General features: G+C 30.0%; 1 protein-coding gene across 2 annotated transcripts in view; it reads right to left on the reverse strand.

The window, feature by feature from the left end:
* LOC123552658 (uncharacterized) overlaps positions 1-23,159 on the reverse strand; it is a 126,397-nt gene that overhangs the window by 76,891 nt on the left and 26,347 nt on the right. For both annotated transcript variants that reach the window (XM_053525161.1, XM_053525162.1), the window contains exons 12-15: positions 22,590-22,705; positions 19,675-19,729; positions 18,105-18,158; positions 16,747-16,806 (exon numbers count right to left, since the gene is read on the reverse strand). In XM_053525161.1, coding sequence (XP_053381136.1) covers positions 16,747-16,806; positions 18,105-18,158; positions 19,675-19,729; positions 22,590-22,705 — 285 coding nt within the window. The remainder of the gene's footprint in view (positions 1-16,746; positions 16,807-18,104; positions 18,159-19,674; positions 19,730-22,589; positions 22,706-23,159) is intronic.

Here is a 23,159-nt window from a genome sequence, read left to right on the forward strand (position 1 = left end):
AATTCATCATCATCCGTCAGCTGCAGTGTTATTTGAATTTGACTGGGGGTAAAATATTAGTTTCTAAACCCTGAAAAAATGAATAATTATTTAATGGAATTTTAGCATTTATTTCTTTACCACCCTGGATTAATCTTTTTCTAAAAGCAAAACCTTTATTATCGTCAGTAGCAGCAGTAGCAGTAGTATCTAAATAAACAAATTCATTTGTTCCAGTTGTTTCTGCATAATCCTTAGATAGTTCAACTAAATTTTTTACATTTATTACTTTGTATAAATTGTTACAATCATATACAATTTTTCCATTTTGTTTAACCACTAACTGATTAATTAATGAAGCTGCATTATTAATTAGAGAAATTTGATCTCCGTCAGCATAATTATTACCATTAGCAAGCTTATTTACTTTAAAACGTACTTCAAAATAACCATTAAACCAATCAAAATATGAGCTTCTATCATTAATTGTAAAGTGATATCCGTTTTTTTTGTTGCTTAACATTATTTCCCAAGACAGATATTAAAGCTGTATCTAATTGAATAGGAGTTAGTTCGTATCTTTCACAATATTGTTTTGTTCTAAACATATATATATTATATATTATTTTATTTTTTATAAACTAATCTGTTAATACGTTTACGCGTCCCCGATCCTGACAATAATCAATTTAATCTTACATTAATATCCTCCTCATTATTTTTACTGTTATTTTTTTCTTGTAATTCCTTAGCAATTAATTCACCAACTACCGGAGCAGGTTTCTTTTTAAATTTTTCAACAATTTTATTAGCAGCTAAATTTCCAACTTCCGTTCCAACCTTTTTTGTTCCACTTTCTAGCGCTGCTTTTCCTGCAGTTTCCAGAGCTTTTTTTCCAGCTGTGCTAATTGAAGATGCAACTCCACTTGAAAACAATTTTGTTAAAGTGTCAAAGATACCTGTACCAAGGACTGCGTCCTCGGAGACCACGGGTATACCATATATATTTTCTTCTCCTGTGTGAGCATCAACATAAATAAATATTCCTTTATTTTTGTCATAAACTTTCTTGTACATTATATAAAACTAAAATTTATTAATTATTTAATTAAATTCTTTTGATATTAGTGTAAGACTTGTTTCAACCCCATTAAAATTAATTATTCTACTAAATACATCTGTAATATATATTCTTATTGAATTTATAATATATTTATTAATTTCAAAATATCCAACTCTGTTTGGTTCTTGTGTAAATGGATAAGCTTCTGTTAAATCTGCAGTACTTAAAGCATAGATAATATCACTAAAATTACCATCAACAAGTGAATTATCAATAAGATCACAATGAATGTAAATTGTATCCACAGAGTTAGTTATATTTGGTGTTGTAGTTCCCCATTCAGTATTTCTCAATGCTTTTTTCTCAAATCCAAGCAATGTATGAAAATTTGACATTCTTAAATCCAACATAAAATTATCTTTAATTGAAATCAAAACCTTAAAACTACTTAAATCAAATTCCAAACTTGATGGAGCAATGTCTGATTTATCAAATTCATAATCACCATTGGTTATTAATGTTTCCCTTATATAATTATTAATATCAGTGTAACTGTAAGAACCATTTGTAAATATAATATCTTTCCATTCATTACCATTATTATAACGAATTATTTTACTGTCAAATTCATCACTAATATTATGCCAAGAATAAGTCATAGTGTTAATACTATCCAAACCAACAACATAAGTTTTATTTTTATCTAAAATTAAAGAACGACTAAATCTGATTGTAAAATCACTCGGAGTATTTTTATTATCGTTTTTAACTGTTTCAGAACTTAATACTATTTTTTGTTCCATTTATATATTCAAGACAAATATTTTTATATAACATTTCATGTTCTTCTGGTAACAAGTTATTCATTTTTAATAATTGGTCTACTACCCTAATACCGTCATTTTTTAGTTCTTCATTATTATTTCCAGCATCAATTGAACCACAAATTAACTCCAAGTCATTAACCAATTCTTCTGGATTACATGGACAAACGTCATAACCCTGTCCCCTAATTACTTTTTTAAATTTCATAGAACTTTTATTGATAGGTAATCCTGATTTTTCTGCTAATTCTTTGAATATTTTTTCTAGAATGAATTGAATGTTTTTTATTATTGTTATATCTTTTATTAATTAGATCAATCAAATCATTATCTACTTTAGTGTTAATTACTTCTTTTCCAGTTATTCTATCTTTAGCAATTAAATTGTTTTGTCCGTAAAGTTTATTTAAGTTAATTAAATTACCATATTGTCCATTTGATGAAACTTTATATGGATTATGATATCTTATTCCCTTTCCGAATATCTCCGAGTCTTTAATCATTTTTGATAAGCGTTCACCGTATCTTTTAAGATTTTCCTTGTCTGTTTTTAACTTCGAAACATACTCACCTGCAGCCTTAGGTTCTGCATCTGTAAATTTAATCATTTCATCTGGATTTTTTTACTGTGTTTATTTATTTTACGAGTACACTTCTTTAAATATTCGGTAATCTCTTTTCTTGTTTTTTATCCAACCATCTTTATCTTTTTTTTTTTGCTAACTCTGATAATGTGGGCAATTCATAATCTGATAATACATCTTTATCGATATTTACATCTAAATTTGCAGCAAATTTTTCTTCTGATTCATATGATTTATATGATTGTTCTAATTCTTTTAATTCTTCTGCTAATTCATCCCGATTTTTTTCTGATATTATCATTACCTCCAATTCTTTTGATCTTGCCCTCAATTCTTTTTCATATTCTTCCAGTGTTTTTTCGACTTCTTCTTCAGTAGGTTCTTTGCTTATTTCTGTAATTTTACCTTCTTTGTGCTTTTTATATTCCAACACCAGTTCTTCAGGAGACCATTTAATTGGTGGTGGTTCTTGGAATAGCTGTGGTAAACCCTGATATGTTTGTATGTCTTTCATTTCATCACCTAATAACTCTAATTGCTCCTTAATTCCAGGTAATGTTTTTAACCGACTTTTAACTGACTTGATAATTTTTCTTTTTGGCTTTCTATTCCTTCAGTAATTGGCTTATAAATTTCATTATACATATCCCGATTTGTAGCTTTTAAATTTTTTTCCCTCATTATTTCTTTTTTTTAAATCCCTCATCTTTTGCCCGACTAAATTTTTTCTTATTCTTATTTCATTAAGTTTTGATTGCATTTATATAATAATGTAAAATAATGTAAGATAATGTAAGATATTGTAAGATAATGTGATATTATTATATTATGGAAAGTGATAAATCCAATAACTTTAAACAAATTAAGCAACATCCTTTTATGCCGGATTCATGTTTTAGAATGTTAATATGTGGATCTTCTGGATCTGGAAAAACAAATACACTAATGCATTTGCTTCAAAAACTTCTTATATATTATGATAAACTATACCTATATGCTAAAAACTTAGAACAATCTAAATATCAGGATTTAATAAATAACTTAAGTCAAATTGCAAAAAGAAAAATTAAAGAAGATCCAAATGAAATACTTAAATATTCGGCTGATCCCAACCAAATTCAACCTTGTGATAATCTTGAACCAGAAAAACAAAAAGTAGTGATATTTGATGATTTTGTATGTGAAGATAAAAAGGTTCAGAATGAAATAACAAAATACTTTATTCAAGGACGTCACAAAAACTGTTGTGTTATTTATTTAAGTCAGTCTTACTATAAAGCACCAAAAGATATTCGGATTAACTGTTCACCTTATATTTTATTTGAAAGTCCAAGTAAAAGAGAAAATGATATGATTTGTAATGAACAAAATATTAACCCTAACTCTTGCTAATGCAACAAAACAAAAATATGATTTCTTATATATTGACAAACCAAGGAAAATTTTAAGAAAAAACTTTACTGGTAATATAAAATGGGAGTTTTTAATAAAATAGAACAAATAAGTGAACCTGACAGTATAAGTAAAGTTAAATTTGATATTGATTTAAGTGATTATGCTACTAAAAAACAATTTAAAAATCTTAAAACGGAAACGGAATCATATCTTCACAGAAATAAGGAACTTGATAACACAATGAACAGAGCATTGGATATGGGAGGTAATGAAATAATCAACCTAGGAAATCCAGATAAACCAAACGATGCAGTTTCAAGACGATTTGTGTTTAAAAAAGTTCAAAGTGTAATAGATGACTATAATCTTGAAGATATCAAAAGTATAAAACAAACACTAGAAGCAGAAGTAAAGAATATTGAAGAATTAACAAAAGATTTTAAAAAGAGTGAATTATTAATAATTCAATTATAAGGTAAAATTGAAGAAGAAATGAAAGCTATGGTTGATTCTATTAAAGAACTTGAAGAGAAATCTGATTTGACAGATGACAACATAAAAGAAGTATTTAGAAGAAATTTTGAAAACTTATACAATCAAGTTCAAGAATTAAAAGATAGTATGATTAAACATGAAGAACTAAAAGACAAGATTATTGAAGCTGAGTAAAAGTTACAAAATATGTATCAGTTAGAAATCAGAACAGAAATAAATAAACTAAACACTGAAATGGTAAAAAAGAATCAAGATTTACTCGATACATTTTCAAGTAAGTTTGCAGAATATAAATCTGAATTGGAAAAGGCAGCTTCACAAAGAGGTGATGACCATGACACAGCATTAGATGACTTTAAAAAACAAATTCGAAGTTGGGTAAGTACTATTGATGTACGTCACAATTTACAGTACGCAGACTTAAGTAATCTTACAGAATTAATACAAAAAGATACAGCGCAGCTTAATACTAAATTTGAAAATAATAAAAATGAATAGGACTTCTTACTTGAAAAATCAGTTAAACAAGGAGAGTTAATTACTGCTAATACTGAAGCAATAACCACTAATACCCAAGCAACTGCTACTAATTGGGAAAAAATTACAGAAGTAAAAAATGTTTTCTTAAAACAAGAAATACAATTAGCTAGAACAAAGAATACTCTTGACAATTTATCTGCTTCTGAAGTTGCTACAACAAAACGACTTGATGATTTAGCTGAAGTAATTCTTGAACATGAAAATGAATATAAAGCAATAAAAAAGAACTAGAAAAAGTAAGACGCGAAGTGTTTCTTTTTGAATATTATAATAGCAGACAACTTCATGTAAAAAGTAGTTATAATGGATGTCTGTTTGATATTGAAGATAAACAGTTACAACAAAAGGTAATTAAGACCATGGATTTATTTGCATTATTTGGAATACGAGCTAATAAGATTATAGATTATAAAAGTTTTATCGGAAGGGTAAAAACACGTACGATTTTAAGTCAGGACTCCACCGTAGAAGATTCGAGAGGTGATGCATTTGAGGCCCAAGAGGGTGGGGATTACATAATTGAAATAAATATTATCATTGGTTCCGGTATAAATATTAATTCGTTTAGATTTGACTGGCGGGACGGTCACACAAGCGGACGTGAGCATATAAGACCTGAGGTTAAAAATAAAACACTGGTTTTTAAGAAAAGAGTTGAGGTTAATTTAAGCGGAGGAACACATTCGGCCAGATATAGACAGAGACACGGAATTTACTATAGAACTAGGAAGTTATATAAGATTCTATCTGGTTACTTCAGTTAATTGATTAATTTCCATTTATATAATGGGAATATTCAATAATATTAACGAAAAAGTAAGTAAAATAGAAAGACAATTAATAAGAAAACCTCCTTTGTTCTTAACATGTTATACTCAAGATACCGATAGTGGATTATTTCAATGGAAAGTTGTAAATGCTAGTCCTGGTTTAGTTCACAATGGTAATAATGTAAGAATTAATTTTAATTGCATTTAATTATTCTTGTTGATGCAATTAAACTAGATAAAGGAGAAGCTAAATTACAACTAAAAAACAAAGAAAATATAATTCTTCAAAGTTACAATGCAAAAACTAACAGAAAAAAAAATGAATCTATTTCTATTAATTATGCTAATAGATTTAAATGAATGATGTTATATATATTAATTCTTTAAACATTAAAAATATTCAATTAACAATTTATGGATCTATTATTTAAGAATAAGCTAATGTAGCTAATGTAGCAATACCACTATCAAGAATATATCTTTTATCGTCATAACATGATAAAGATGTTTTATTTATAACATAACTGGAAAGATTATGCTGAGTTACTATACTTTTCCTTAATGTATTTATAATGAAAATCATACATTAAATATTTGATAAATCTAGAATGCACATTCCAACATAACAAGGTCTGTTTAATAACAAACTTTCTTTTATTCTATGAATACCAAATAAATTCTTGTTAAACATCGTTGAACTAACAAATGAATGTTTTGCTATATACTTCAATAAAAGGTTTTCATCATGAGTTAATTTAATATTAACCCTCTTGCATAATATATTTTTTTAACCAAGGACTTTCGTCAAACGTTATTATTTTGTGTATTTTTGCTACTTTTAACCCTAATTCTGTATATAGTTCAAGATTTTTATAATGAACTACATAATTTTGTTTTTTCATTAAAGTTGGAACTAATTATTTTACGTTACTTTTTCCTATTTCAAATTCTTTTTTAATATTCTTACTATAATTTGAAAGCCATTCGTCTGGTATTTTAATTTTTTCAGGAGCGAAAGGATAATCGCTGTGAACAGCATGTAATTCTTTTGGATATTCAAGATCACATTCAACTATAAACACCTTTTGTTTTTAATGTTTTTAATTTCAACACTTTCGCAATTAAATTCAGTTGAAGTGTATTTAAATTCTGGAATATTTTTACTAAGTTATCCAATGATTGAGACATAAATTGGAATGAATCAATAAATACCAAATCGGAAATCATAAATGCCATATATCTTTCCATATTGTTAGGAATAACATTAATTTCTTTTTTAAATTTTCCTATTTGCTGCATAATAATATGACCGTCATAACCTCTTAAATTAAGAAAAATAACAGAAATTTTGTGTGTTAGTCTAAAATCAATATTACATTCTGAGTGAGCACTTCCTCTGAATTTTCCTGTTATATGACAATGATCCCGGACCTTTGGTCCGTTTGGAAAACTTTGTTTTTCATCTCTTATTTTAGTTTCATTTTCCTTATATTCTTTTTCACAGATATGACAAAACTTCTGTTTTTTAAATTCACTTTCATCTTTTTAGACAGTCTTAGTTCTTTGTTAAAGTGTTCTTTAAATATTTCCTGACAATATTTCTCTTCCTCAAGCATTTTTTCAATAAACTTATAAACTGCATTAGGGCCTCTATAAATCTGGGTTGGTTTAGTATATTTATCGTCATAACAACAAACAACTTTATAACCGTAACCACAATCTATATGATTTTAATATGGTTCAGTAAATGAAGATTCAGGTGACGGTAAAGCAGTTAAAACTTTCTTAGTTATTGATTCAAAATCAGCATAAATTACAAACGGTACTGCTAAACCCTTATGATAATTTTTAAATTGTACTTTACTTCACTCTTTTGGCATTTTTACAGCTTGAACACCATTAATAGCTAAACAATTTGGAATATGTTCATTTAATATTCTTTCTTGAGTAAAATGTTGCAGACAGCATTTGCAAAAATGTTTTTTATGTTGATCTTTGGTTTTGTTACACATTAATCTATTAAAGTCTTTTATCCAAACATAATGACTTACAGTGACTGGTGACGTGCCATTTATCTTATGTTTATTGTTTAATGACATGTCACACCTTTCGGAATATTGATATTTTGATATGTACAGTGCATAAATTCCCATAGGTTCTTCATAACCAAATATATTAAATGATATTTCATTTTGAGTTTCAATTTTAGGTATTTGATTTAATGTAACAGGAAACTTTGTTCCTTTATAATTAAGTTTATCTATATGTTTTTTATAATTTGAAACTCTTTCAGAATGTTTTGTTACAGGAAATTTATAAGCTAAATGACACCATCTAAAACATTCGTTATCATCATTCTTTATATTTGTTAATCCTTTCATTGGATGTTGTAATTTCCTTGGTAATTCTAAATAACTTAAAGCAGCCAATGGACTATACTTATATCTGATTATATAATGAGCATCAACTGACTCTATTCTCCAGCCACATCCTTCTGAAATCCAATTACCAATTCTATTTATTATTTCATCAAAGGCTTGACGTAAAGTGTTTTTTGTTTCATTTGTATTAATAATAATTAAAGCCTTTGATTGAAAATAAGCTGATCTATATATTGTATATGTTGCACTCATTTTTACAAAAGTTATTTTTAAAACAACGTTTATTTTTATACCTTTTAAAGCTTTAAGTTCAGATTTAAGTATTTCATAAGAGTCGTTTATAGTTAAATATAATTGATTTTTTTTTTGATCTTGTCTATATTCAATCTTAATTTCAAATTTCTTAATATATTGATTTTTTGATCTCTCAATTTCCATCTGTATATTATATTTAAAAAATAAAATTCGTTCAGCAAAAAAGGGTTAAAAAATAAAGTTTAAGAAGAAATAAAATATCTAAATTTACAAAAGTTATTTTTAAAACAACGTTTATTTTTATACCTTTTAAAGCTTTAAGTTCAGATTTAAGTATTTCATAAGAGTCGTTTAAAGTTAAATATAATTGATTTTTTTTTATCTTGTCTATATTCAATCTTAATTTCAAATTTCTTAATATATTGATTTTTTGATCTCTCAATTTCCATCTGTATATTATATTTAAAAAATAAAATTCGTTCAGCAAAAAAGGGTTAAAAAATAAAGTTTAAGAAGAAATAAAATATCTAAATTTACAAAAGTTATTTTTAAAACAACGTTTATTTTTATACCTTTCAAAGCTTTAAGTTCAGATTTAAGTATTTCATAAGAGTCGTTTATAGTTAAATATAATTGATTTTTTTGGATCTTGTCTATATTCAATCTTAATTTCAAATTTCTTAATATATTGATTTTTTGATCTCTCAATTTCCATCTATATATTATATTTAAAAAATAAATTTCGTTCAGCAAAAAAGGGTTAAAAAATAAAGTTTAAGAAGAAATAAAATATCTAAATTTATATCTTTTTCCGTTAGTTTTTGATATTCCACTTTTTACTCTGTTTTTCCCTTCACTGCATATTTTTATTAATCCAGAATTAATATCAAGGTCTTTAATTGCTGCGTAAGTGCTTTTATATATTTTTTCTTCATTAGTATCACAATCGGTTGCAATAACTTTTTTAGGATTGTTTCGGTGATTATTCGGTTTAGGAAATCACATAACCTTCCGGTATTTTCCTCTTCTAACATTAAACAACCACAGTCCCATTCAAATAAATCCCTTTCTAATAGATAAGGATCTATAACATTTTGTAATTTATCAATGACATGATTTTTATATTCATCGCTAACTATTTGATCAAGTTTTGATTTAATAACGTTTCTTCTTTTTAGTACTTTTTTATATGAATTATTGTCTCGATTCATTATTTCTCCTAAAGTTCTAGATAATTTTGGCATAATCATTCTATCTACCTTTCTATTAACCATCTATATAATATACTTATAGAAAAAATCTTTAAAATTACACCTAAAGAACGTTTAAAAAATAGGTAATATTATCTATATCTTTTGAATAAAATTTTAAAGTTATTTTTTCTAATTTGTTATCAACTGTTAAAATTTTAATACCTTCTTGAGACATTCTGTTTAACCATTCTTCGTGTAATTTGTGTAGTTTTTCTAAATAATCTAAACCAACTCCATTTTCTTCCGTTCTGTTTCTTCTTTGAAGTCTTTTAAGACATATTTCTGGGTCGATTTTAAGATAAACAAATCCATCAATTGGGTTTTTTCCGTATTTTTTTATAATATGATCAGTTAAGAAAAGATTTTATACTGCCCACTCGGGGTCATTTATAACATCGTTGTCGTAATGTTGTTTTGATAAAACGTTACTGTCAGTTAAATAACAACGTTCAAAGACAGAAACACCATTAAACTGTTTAGCAGAAAATAACATTTTTATATGACTGTTTAAAGTTGTTAGCTGAAAAGGAAATAAATATTTGGAAGGTTCTTGAGCAGCAAGTTCAAAAAGGTTATATGAATTTCCGCTTGGGTCCATAACATTCTGCCATTCATGAATTGGTTCTGGAATTATATTAAAATTAGGATTACAGTGCAACCTCTGTAGAGCAACACCCTTTGGGAGACACAGATACTGACCTCTGTTGAGAGGTTGTTGCTCTACAGAGGTAAAGTTGATAGTAAATTTCAGCTATGGGAAATTTTGATGATGCTGTTGTGAAGAGGTTTTTGCTGTAGAGAGGGCCGCTCTGTAGAGGTTGCACTGTATATTCTTTAATAATATCTAAAAACGTACTTTTTCCTGATGCAATATTACCTTCAACTGATATAATTTTTCTCATTTATATCAAATACTTATAGAAAAAATCTTTATAACTCTTCTTCTTTTTTATTTTATATCCGTTAAGTTTAAATTCCTTCATATATGTTTCAAAAGGCATTGAATAATTTGTTTCTTTCTGCATTTCTAACAGTATTGTAAAAATATCCTGAATAACTTTTTTCTCTTCTTCTTCTGGTGATGCAATTTAAAATAGCTTTTTTGTCTTCAACTTTTAGTCTATTAATAAATATAGTAATTATTGATGGAACAGCACCAGCAACTGCTACAAATATAGGAATAGCTGGAACAAGTGCTAATGCAGCTGAGCAACCTGAGATACCTGCTGTAATCTGTAATCCTGTATTTACTCTTCCACAAAACTTATAACTTTTTCTGTAAGCAGCAGCTAGTTTAGTTCAGTGAATAATTAATTGATCTATTGTTTCTATTCCATTATTAGAAATTAGATTTTTATTACTCATTTATATAATATATTTTCAATTTAAATTTCTTCCAATTCACTAAACGGAACCCAACTATTAAATTTTTCATTGTAATCTTTCCATTTTACTAAAGCTTGTTTTTTCTTATAGTCTCGTCTAATAACTTTTTCTATTCTAAAAACTTCTTGTGCAGTAGGTAAAAGTTCTTGTTCATAAAATGAACCTTGAATTATTTCATTATTTAAATCTTTTATAGTGTATGTTCTGGGATTTGTATTATTAATTATATGAATTATAAATATCTCCTCTGTCCAGTTTGGTGAATGTCCTTTTTCAAAATGTCTTTTAAGTTTGCTTAAGCGAACTCGATCACCAATTTTAAATTTTGCTTTACTCTTTGGTATCTTTAAATTACCATATAAGTTAAAGTAAACAGTACCTTTATTTAAGTTTTTACTTGCTTTGGTTGGTGTCAGTTTTATACTAGAGTGTTTTGTTTTGTTATATTTATCAACCATATCCTGCAAGTTATCTAAATAAGTATAAGTATTATTTGCTGTAAAATATTTCCACATTATTCATTTTAAACTTCTATTACATCTTTCAATAACTACAGCTTTTCCTTCATTAAATGTATGGTACATGTTAATCTTATTTTTATTCAAAAATGATTCAAACTTTTTATTATAAAATTCTTTTCCTTCATCTACCCATAAATTTATTGGTGTTCTACCTTCTGAAACTATTTTATTAAATGCTTCAGTAACAGATTCTTCAGTTTTATTCTTTAATGGAATAACCCAAGCATATTTACTAAATATATCAATAACGTTTAACAAGTACTTTACACCTTTATTATATTTTGAAAAAGCTTGCATGTCAACTAAATCAGCTGACCAAGTATCATCAATGTCATGGACAATCACTCTTCGTTTCCTAAATTTTCTTTTAATTGGTTTGTGTAATTCTTCTGCTAATTCATCACTCCAGCGGTAGCTTGGTGCAGTTATTTCGGGGGTATACTCTACCCCCTTTTCCCGTTTTTTGACTTATGTCCAAGACCAAGATTATATTTTGTTTTAATTGTTGGTTTTACAACTAAATGTTCTGCAATCTTTTCTCCAAATGTTTTTGATTTAGTGTTATTTAAGTTGGAATGCATTTGTTTGCCACATGTACTTTTTTTTACACCGCTGTCGTAGCAAATGTCATGGGTCTTACATACTGCGTCCAGTTCGTTGACAGGAGGTCCATTATCTAAAGGATTTCCTGGCCCACAATAGTTATATCCTGGAAGTGTTAAACCTTTTTTAGGTAATAAAGGTAACATTGCTTTATGGATGTCTAAATTACCTGCTGTGATAGTACTTTTAACAAATTTTGATTTCATTCTTCCACAAGATGAACAGGTAGCCATTATCATTCTTTTCCCGTTTTTTGTTGTAACATAATAAGGATTTATATTATCAGTAAATCTTCTTTCTTTTAAACAATATATTTTATTTTGTAAACTCATCTATATTATATGTATTTAAAACTTTTTATTGTGTTTAAAACCTGTGGGTTTTAAATTGTTTGTCATTGGTCTCGACTGACCAAGGACTATAGGTTAAATAAGGTCAAACTGGCCCTTCAACCTTACGCCCATCAAATCAAATGTTTTCAAGGTACAAAGGGTACCAAGCTGTGCAAGTTAGTATTTTAAGACAGAAACTTAGTTTCTACTAAAGTTTAAGGTAAGATCGGGTGCACTTATAGAATCGGGCAAGGGGTCAAGTGAGGTCAGATTGACTTAAAATCGGTAGTTTCTATATTACTTTCATGAATAATTACTGGTTATGGGCGCCCTAGCCTTTTCTATCAAGGTATATGTTTCTAGAAAAGTCCATGCTTCAGATTATTTACATGAACAAAGTTTATATCATGTACATTCATAAATAATTTGAAGTCGTAATTAGCGTTGCGTGCAACCAGTACGCATCAAATAGATTGTTTATTCATTTTTGAACAGTTTTGCACCTAATTTAAACCCAGTAGATTTCATTTCAATCAATTTATGGCACATTGGCGAATCGTGTATCTCTAGTCCCGTAATTTTAGTAAATCCTTTAAGAATGTACCCAGTCACTGGTTGCACATAAAATTATGTTTAAAACTTTCATCCGGTCGTCATGCCCGTCGCCACTATCTATATAATATCAGCATCTAAACATGAAATACAGAAACCTTATTAAATATATAATTTCTAAATGCTATTTGAAAAGGTATGCAACACTAATATCACAGAAAATGTTCAAACTACTCAACAGGTACTCTGTATACGTAATGCCGATAAAGACGTTTTCTCCTTAATATGCGATTTCGCCATTCATCTTTTGTTAACGGACAGGCTTTCATATCATTTGTGTTATTCTATCTTCTATCTAACATTTTAAAAATAGCAAAATTGAACACAACACTTAAACAATTTAAATAGTTTTCTTTTAATTTTTCACAAAGGTCTCGTAACGGTGCAATATTGTTTCGTTTTTTTCTCTATGTCGAATAATTACAGCAGTGGTCTTGAAATTACTCTACCTAGAAGACTTTAATCGAACGGCTATTCACACCCTCATTCAGGTGATATGCAGACCGTATTTAGCTCCCTCTGTAAATTGATATATATTAGTACTTGAACAGGGTTCTATTATATTTATTAAACTTTAGATATATCAATATTTTTGCTAAATATATTGTGTGAAGTGTAGCTTTAAAACTGTAAGCAGCGTGTAAACACTCCTTGTCTGACATTTTACTTAGCTTTCACAATCAGAAGAGTGAAAAACAAGAACAATCTTTAAAAAAGATTGTCGGCTATACTATTTGTAGTAAGACAAGTATATGAGGTTTACAAATCGTGTCATCTATTCACACCCTTATTCATGTAATTCGCAGACCCTATTCAGCTCTTTCTGTAAATTGATATATTTTGGTATTTGAACAGGTTTTTTTATCATACTTATTAAACTAACTTATCATTTTAGATATATCAATATTCTTGCTAAATATATGAGTGAAACTTAGCTTAAAAACTGTGAACAGCGTCATTTAGCATAAATGCTTTGTCTACATTTCACCCAGCGTAGCACACTCAGCAGAGTGAAGACATACTCTCGTCCAATCAGGCAGAGTGTTGCATAAATCGTCGAATTCATTGCCGAAAAAATGCCGAATTGACTCACCAACTCGAAATGGCTTAATGTTATTATAGGTCCACTACCAACAGCAAATGTACGCTTAAATAAGTCCTACATTTAGTCCAACCAATAAACTTTTAACGAAAACAGCTTAAAACTTGAACATATTATATTATCTAGTTAATCATGTATTTTTAGCTCACCTGAGCACGAAGTGCTCAAAGGTGAGCTTTTGTGATCGCCCTGTGTCCGTCGTCCGTCGTCGTCCGTCCTTCCGTCCGTACGTCGTCTGTCGTCAACAATTTGACTGTTAACACTCTAGAGGTCACATGTTTGGCCCAATCTTAATAAAAAAAACTTAGTCAGAATGTCACCCTCAATAAAATCTTGGAAGACTTTGATAATAGTTCATCTGGGGTCAAAAACTAGGTCAACAGATCAAATAAAAGGAAAAGCTTGTTAACACTCTAGATGTCACAATTTTGGCCCAATCTTAATGAAACTTGGTCAGAATGTTACCCTTAATAAAATCTTAAATGAGACCGATATAAGGTCATCTGGAATTAAAAACTAGGTTACCAGGTCAAATCAAAGGAAAAGCTTGTTTACACTCTAGAGGTCACATTTTTGGCACAATCTTAATGAAACTTAGTCAGAATGTTACCCTCAATAAAATCTTAGACGAGTTTGATATTGGGTTATCTGGGGTCAAAAACTAGGTCACCAGGTAAAATCAAAAGAAAAGCTTGTTAACACTCTAGAGGTCAAAATGTTGGGCCAATCTTAATGAAACTTGATCGGTGTATTATCCTCAACAAAGTCTTACAAAAGTGTGATACTGGGTCATCTGCGGTCAAAAACTAGGTCACCAGGTCTAATCAAAGGACAATCTTGTTAACACTGTAGGGGCCGCGTTTATAACTGTATTTTCATGAATCTTAGTCAGAATGTTAATATTGATGATCTTAAGGTCCAGTTAGAATCTGGGTCATGTAGGATTAAAATCTAGGTCATACGGTCAAATCAAAGGAAAAGCTAGTTTACACTGGCCACATTTATGACCATGTCTTAATGAAACTGGGTCAAAATCTTAATCTTGATGATCTATAGCTCAAGTTCAAATCTGGATAAGGTGTGTTTAAAAACTAGGTCACCAGGTCAAATCAAAAGAAGAGCTTCTTTACACTCTAGAGGCCATATTTATAACTTATTTTCATGAAACTTAATCAGAATGTTGAACTTGATGATCTTTAGGACAAATTCGAATCTGGGTCATGTCGGGTCAAGTACTAGGTCACCGGGTCAAATCAAAGGAGTAGCTAGTTAACACTTTAGAGGCTACATTTATAGTCAGAATGTTAATCTTGATGATATTTAAGTCAAGTTTAAATTTAAGTCAGGTTGGGTCAAAAACAAGGTCGCTAGGTCAAATCAAAGGAGAAGCTTGTTAACACTTTAGAAGACTGTATCTTCATGTAACTCAGTCAGAATGTTAAACTTAATTATCTTTAGGTCAAGTTCGAATCTTGGTCATGTTGGGTCAAAAACTAGGTTACGGGGTCAAATCAAAGGAATAGCTAGTTAACACTTTAGAGGTCACATTTATGACCATATATTAATGAAACTTGGTCAGAATGTTAATCTTGATGATCTTTAGTTCAATAGGTCAGGTGAGCGATACAGGGCCTTCATGGCCCTATTGTTTGTTATTCATCTCTAATTTGTTGCAAAACATACGTTTCGATTACTTGAAAAAAAGGGATGACGTTCAATTTCGCACTAAAATATTTCATACGAAAGGTAAAATGTAAATTTACAATGTAAATCTGTCGTGAGGACCTATGTCTTTATTCCATTAACTTGTAGAGAAATGATTTAAGAAAACAATATCTGAATATCAAAACATTTGACCACACCGTTTAATTTCTTATCGGCAAAACTTCCATAAAATACATTGGATATTTTCCATTTTTCCAAATTTTTACCACTTATATCTCTTTATTTAAGCCCTTTCTATATAAAGTTATTCACTAAACGCATGTGTTAACCTAAGTTTTGCAATTTAGTGTAGTGTTCATGACAAATATTTTAAAACCATTGTGGGTACGTTAAACATAACAGATAATACAAAAGAATGGCGTCAGTAAACTGGTTTAATTAATACTAAAAGTAGTTATTCCGATAAAGATGCTGACGTAGATTTAAAAGGTTATGCAAATATATGTGAAGATACAGTTATGTTAAGTATGTATCTTTTCTTTTTTTAAATTTTGTCGGCCAAAACAAAATTTGTAAATCGCCCTTACACGCATATCTGTCAATCTGTCGCCCTTACACGCATATCTGCACCTCTGGTGAATAATCATGCAGTTCATTCTAACTTAGCTAGAAGGTTGGTCAAATTTTCAACATTTCTATTCAGGTATACATATAAAGCGAAAATGCTCGGGCCCCGTAGTGGTTATGCTTTCAGTAGGTCAAATAGTCATTTTTTCAGACGTAATACTAATCCTTGCTTTCTGGGGTCAAAAAGGTGAAACCTTGCCCCTAACATCAATGATTTCTACTGACTGAACCAAAACTGAAATTGAAAGATTTTTGCACTGCAGCCTTTCAGCTTCTATTTGTATTTGACGTCTAAGTCAAAATGAGACAATGTTTATAATGTGTTTCTATAGATTTAAATTAATTAATAACTGCCTTACCTGTCTCTGTTCCAAAACAGCTGCTAATGAATGACAGCGTTAAGCTGTGTATACTTCTGCCTACAAAATTATATTAAATGAAATAAGCGAAACCGAAATTCATGTAGAACGATTAAACGTATACGAAAGGGCTATTGTCACGTGGTTGCAAGTGAGTTTCATATTTGATTAAGGTGAATTTGGAAATGAGAATATATCTTCGATAGTAATTATCGATAGAGCTTCTGATTTGTTGAAAGTGTATAGAGCTTAAGAGATTTATGTAAGGTAGTGAAGTGGTCCAGGTACTAGGGCTTTACTTGAGACCAGATATATTTTAATTACACAAAAGACATCTTTTCCAAAATATTTATTATTTAAACGTTTGTGTTGATATGCGTACGGATTTTGAAATATCGACTTCAAATGATGCATTCTCGCATTTTTTAACCATTTGTATGATTAGATTACATTTCTCGTTTAGATCAAGAATCTTTAGCTGCCTCGTCGACTCTTCTAAAAAAGAGGCGGAGACGGTATTTATCGGTAACGAAATAAGCACTTTTGTAAAGTGATGTTACATTAATATAGAATAAAGCTCGATATAGTCACCAGGTCATTGGCGTAGTAGGAATGGGGTAATCTCATACTAGAGACTGGAACAAGGTTGTAGGTTCGAACCGTACATTTTTAGATTGTTTTCTCAAATCATATGTTGGTGTATTTTACTTATTGCATATTATTCAATTGTGATACATTTTTTTCAATGATTGTGTATATCACAAAGATATATGCCTGACGTGAAATATTCGTCACATAATAATGTTATTTGTTGGTGGGTGAATTATATTTGCCACATTTTTTATTTGCAATACAATACTTCACAATAAAAGTATTAACGAAAATGTTAAAAGTAATATACTCGTACATAAAAATGTTAAAGAGTAAGTCACCAAGCGACAATATTCATTATTAGAATTTCAAAATGAAAATTGAAGTTACACTTAATAGTCACTTAAACATTCCATTAGGTATGCCAAGTTATCGAGTTGCGGCTATGAAATAAATAGATAAAATTCCTAAAAACTATTTTGGTAATGATTTCAGGGATCACTCTTTTAGGTAGATTAAACTAAAAGCTATGAGTCAAACTTGTTTATGACAATTTGATAACACAAGTATTTATGAATAGATTGTGAGTTTGTGAAACTGAACAACACTTAATGCAATAGAATGACGTCAGTAAAATGGATTAATTAAAGATAAAAGACAGTTTATTATTCCGTTAATGATGCCGACTTAGATTATAAAGGTTTATTGAACATAATATTTCGGATTTATTTCTATGTATACTTTAAATTAATTAATGAATGTTTTACCTGTTCCAGTAATTATGTTAATGAATGTTTGCATTCCGCTGCATATTCTTCTGCCTACAAAATTGAATTAACAGTGATACACGGCATTGATATAAAACGATTTCATATACCCAAAACGCAAATGCATGGCGTTTCTTAGAACGTGAAATAGGTTTGGGAAAAAACAAAATATTTTAACACAATTACAGTGAATCTAGAAAAGAGGAAAGTATTTCATAGAGCCTCTGATTTGTTGAAAGTGTATAAGGAATTCAGAGGAGTTAACATTTAAAGTGGTCCAGGGCACTAATTTTTCTTGAAGCCAAAAGGTTTTAGAGTTAACCAAAGACATATTTCCGAAATAGTTACCATAAATATATTGTTATGCACTCCATCTCCCCCCATCCCCACCCTCTCCCCCAATTTTATTTTAGTAACAGTGGCTTTGACACGAAAATCCGAAAAAACAAACTACCATCCGTCTAAATTAAAGGTATAATAGAAACAAAACAAGGATGAATTGCCAACATTTAATGCAACGTTAAAAAAACCCCGCAGCCTTCCAAACTACAGTTATTGAGCGAAAACATTTTTCTCTGTTTTAGTAACAGTTGCAGTTTGCTCGTTAATCCAAAATTCAAGCGCAACCTTTGTCTTATTCATTTCAACAACACAACCAAAATTAAAGTTATAGAGCGTGCAGCCCGCCCGTACTAACAATGACGTACACCATTCTAGTAACTAAAATATTAAACAAAAAAAAACAACAACATTAAAATTTATGTACCCAATGTCATTGCAGAAGACAGAACATCAAGAGTAACACCATCACTGACGAGCTTTTCTCAGCTAAAAATAGTTCCAGTGAAGATAAAGATCTGCCTATCTAACATTTATCCACAAATAAAGAACATAGCGTTCAACTGTAAAATGGTTGACAGAAACATGCGGTGTGGATTAAAATAGTCAGGGATATCTGCTAGACTTTGTGAAAACTATTAAGTTGATAAAATCCTAAACACACGGATGATCCCTGAGATAAGAAGAATTAATAGGTAAGGGTTGATTTCCCGGAAGCACAGATAACCCCAAAACAGCCAAAGAGACATGCATCTCAAACATAATTCACAACAAAAAGAAGCTGTAACGGAAAAATATTGTAGACGGGTTGATTAAAAAAATCCAAAAAACGAGTACTTTTGGATTGATATGTGCATTTTCCTTCATCTGAAACTACCTAACATGCCCCACAACTGCTGTGTGAAGTTTCATTATATTGTGCCACTGAGATGAGGGAGGACGGTGCGCATAAGAAAGGTTTTACGGACGGACGGTAAGACAGACAAACTGAAACCAGTATACCCCTTCACCGCCACTTACAACTTCCTTGTTTGGGGTACAAATATTGTAAAATGACACGTTAAAAGATAAAAATAATAACTTTTACTCATATTTGGAATATGAAACACACAATAGAGCTCAGTTGTGCAGGTAGACAATGAACAACCCCTTAATTCAGTGAGTAATTCCTCTAGTATAATGTTCTTTTAATCAAGATATGTTCCATAGAATTGTTATGTAAACGACTTACCCAGATGAAAAGTCGAATCTACCTCATGGTCGGATGTACTTTCCTTTAATCTAGTCTGAAATTATAAAAGGTAGTAACATATAATCTAAGTTTACTAAGTCGCATTTCTTTATAATAAGAATTTATTTGTTTGTGATTAGTTGTTTAAAAAAATCCTTAAAGCGGTCGCTTTCTGTATGTTGTCTAGTCATAATAAACATTGATTTGGTTAGGGCTTAGTTATTTTAAAATATTTTCTGGGGCTAAAAGTTATAGAACAAACACTTATTTTTCGATAAGAGTAAAACCAAATCTGGACTTCCTCGGGAGTAAGAGAAAATTGATATCGACATATCGAAATATCGAGATAACTGAAGTTATGTCAACTTTGGTTGGTAGCTAGGATAATGTGGTTTTGTGTTCATAAATATACGGGATATTTAGACAGAATATATATATTTGTACATACATATTATGTTTTACATAATCATTGGTAATTACTTTGTGAAATAATAATAATTTATCAATCTACTTCCTGGGATCTACATCTTGTTCTTTGTGCAATGCTCATGATGGGAAATTCATTCTTATGTTAAAACCTAACTACGAAGTAAATCGCACAGAATTTACATTATTGCACTTGAATTCACCCACTTTCGAATATTCAATTATATGAATTACTCAGATAGCATCGCAAACGGCAAAGAAACAACTGATGACACATAAGTGCCGGCTAATTGACTCCCGGTCGTAAGCAGGACCATTGAGTGAATAACTGCGCGTGATTTTGTTCTCACCTACGACAGACGGCAACTGGGTAAATACAAGCGTGTGCAGCTTTTCGCTCCTGTGTTTGCCAAACGATAATGTCCACTCGAGATAACCGATGTCAAAATAGAGGAAATTACAAAGTCGGGGAATAAAAATTTAGTCAAGATATCGAAAAATTCGAAATATCGAAATCGAGTTATCCGTTGTGGATTTATATGTCGAAATAAGAAGGGGAAAAATCGGGACCCGGAAAAAAACAATTCATACCTTGAAATATCGAAACAACTTAAGTTGAGATAACGATTTTGAACTGACTCGTATAACATTCACTTTAGAACAACATAGATAAAAGCTGCCATTTGTAAGTCGTCCTAACATTGTAAACATATTTCTTTACTATATTTTTTTTTCTTATTGAAATTTAAAAAAAAACCCTTTCGAAGATAATGTTCTCAACATAAGTGTGACATTATCGTTTAAAGTGGTGGAGGAATGTATATTATACAATTTCTTTTGCAGCTGAATCTTTACGTTAAATCAAAATTCAAATGTAAGAGACTGTGCAGCTTCATTAATTTGTCTCATCACATACACCTGTAACGAAATGCATAATTTAAAAACGTTTGAGATTTTAAGCGAAATTGTATATGTAAGGACACCAATCTTTTTGCGATCAGTCGTAATGCTTTTCCTTTATGTATGTGATAATGTTCAAGAATTTAGAATAAAATGATCCCTTACAGAAAACAAGATGGTCGTTCTAATACACCTGACAACCATCCATGCAATAAAGTATGTAAGAAGACAGACTGGAAACATAGAATGCAGCGAAGCAAAATGATGCTAGGTTTGACGCTTCATACCTAATATGGTAAATATCCAGCTACACGTGTTCGAGAAATTGTTTTGTTTTTACTCTTCGATGAGACAATAAGCAAACCCTTTTTAACACAATTAATACGATCTGTGCTGAAACTTTGTTTTGTTTTCAACTCGTTCTATGATCAACCTTAGTGTGCCCAAAGTGAAGACAAGCAAAACATTTGAAAAGATCAGGAAATGATGTTTTTGACTTAGTTTAGTGAGTGTCTTCAGATCAGTTAGTGAGAAGACATATGTTGTTTTCTTTTTTTTTTTGCTAAGTGAAGTGAGGAAAAATCATGTGAAGAAATCTGTGAAAGATTTATGCAATGATGTCTTTGGCCTAGTTTGATGAACACATTATAAGTGATTTCTCATACGCTGTTGAAAATATTTTTGTTTAAACTTGCTATTGCTCTGGCAGCTCATCAGTAGAGTCAAACGAAACTATATAAATAAAAAGGCGAAAATGTATCTCAAACAGTCATGTAACAAATCAATAGTGGTTCAATGGTTCATGCAAAGAAGACCCCTTTTGGGGGGAATTTTTAAACTAATTTAGCTTTAGTTTATGTGATTCAATTGATATCGAAGAATTAGATTATAGATAAAGTACAAGAAATCAATCTATGACATTAATACTAATGCTACCTTGTATTTACTTATACGCCTGCATGGCTGAAGTTAAACGGAACATTGATGTAACTGTATGGTCAAAAACTTGGTGACAAATCATTTCATTGTAATGTCCATTTTAATCGTAAATACTGAAAAGTGTTGCTTTTTTGTAAATACATGTGATATTGCGCAAAAAGTACTATATCTTAATTTCAGTTTAAATAGTGGATCTGAGTTTATTTTATTAGACTTAAATCATTTTCTGAAAACTTTTTTTCATTTGCGGTGCAATCGCTGTCCTAAGAAAAGCAAAGGGACCGGTCGTTTTTTGTTGGTTTTTCGTTATATCGCATTTCGTTCGAACGTTCTTCCCGCAATAGTCCAGTTCCAATTAAGGATTAAATATCCATCAATGCCTGTATAGGTAAAAATATCTACCATAACGGCTACATGGAAATAAGTTTGGGAGTTTGCCTAAAAATTATGAAATCAAGACTGAAGTACTCGGTCTTATATGTTATATATAAGCAACCTACATTCTTTTTTTAATCGTTTTTCATAATTGAAAGTTTTAGGTACTATCTCTATATGTTATTGCAATAGCCCATCCTGCGACTTTGGTCAAGGTGAGCTATAACCTTAGAAAATACACCATTTCAGTGTAAAAATCAATCTTAATGATTTACCGGTGAATGTTCCGCAGATTTTCTATTTGCATCAAGTTTCTGATTCCCCGATGTTTTTTCAGTTGAATGTCTGTCCTCCGCTTCGTCAGCATAAATACAACCAGAGCCTGATCCCTCTGAATATGTAGTAATTTACTTATTAGAGGGAACATTTTAAAGTAAAAGATCTTTTTAATATTTAATAGCAAGGCGAAAGATTTCCTGTGGTCAGAAGTTATACAAACCAGAAATTATTGTGGATGCATGTGTGACCACTCAGCCTAAAAAGTAATTCATGGGTGAATAAGGTGAATAACGTGCTAGTTTGTTTTATTATACTATAACGCTTTAATGTAGGAAATACTACTCCATTCTACATGATTTACAAGTAGATCTATGAAAGTTGTCTCTCTTAATTCTGAAAGTTATGTTTTTGAGCAAAAATAACTAGTATTCTTTTCATGTCCGCTTTTTCTGCATCAATACTACTAGAGCCTGATCCCTCTGACTCTGCAGGAATTTACTTATTGTAGTGAACATTCTAACCTGAGATTTTTTGCAATATTTTAAAGCAAAGGGTAGTCTTAATAC

Source organism: Mercenaria mercenaria, chromosome 15 (assembly GCF_021730395.1).
Source record: "Mercenaria mercenaria strain notata chromosome 15, MADL_Memer_1, whole genome shotgun sequence".
In the NCBI taxonomy this organism is placed as follows: Eukaryota; Metazoa; Mollusca; class Bivalvia; order Venerida; family Veneridae; genus Mercenaria; species Mercenaria mercenaria.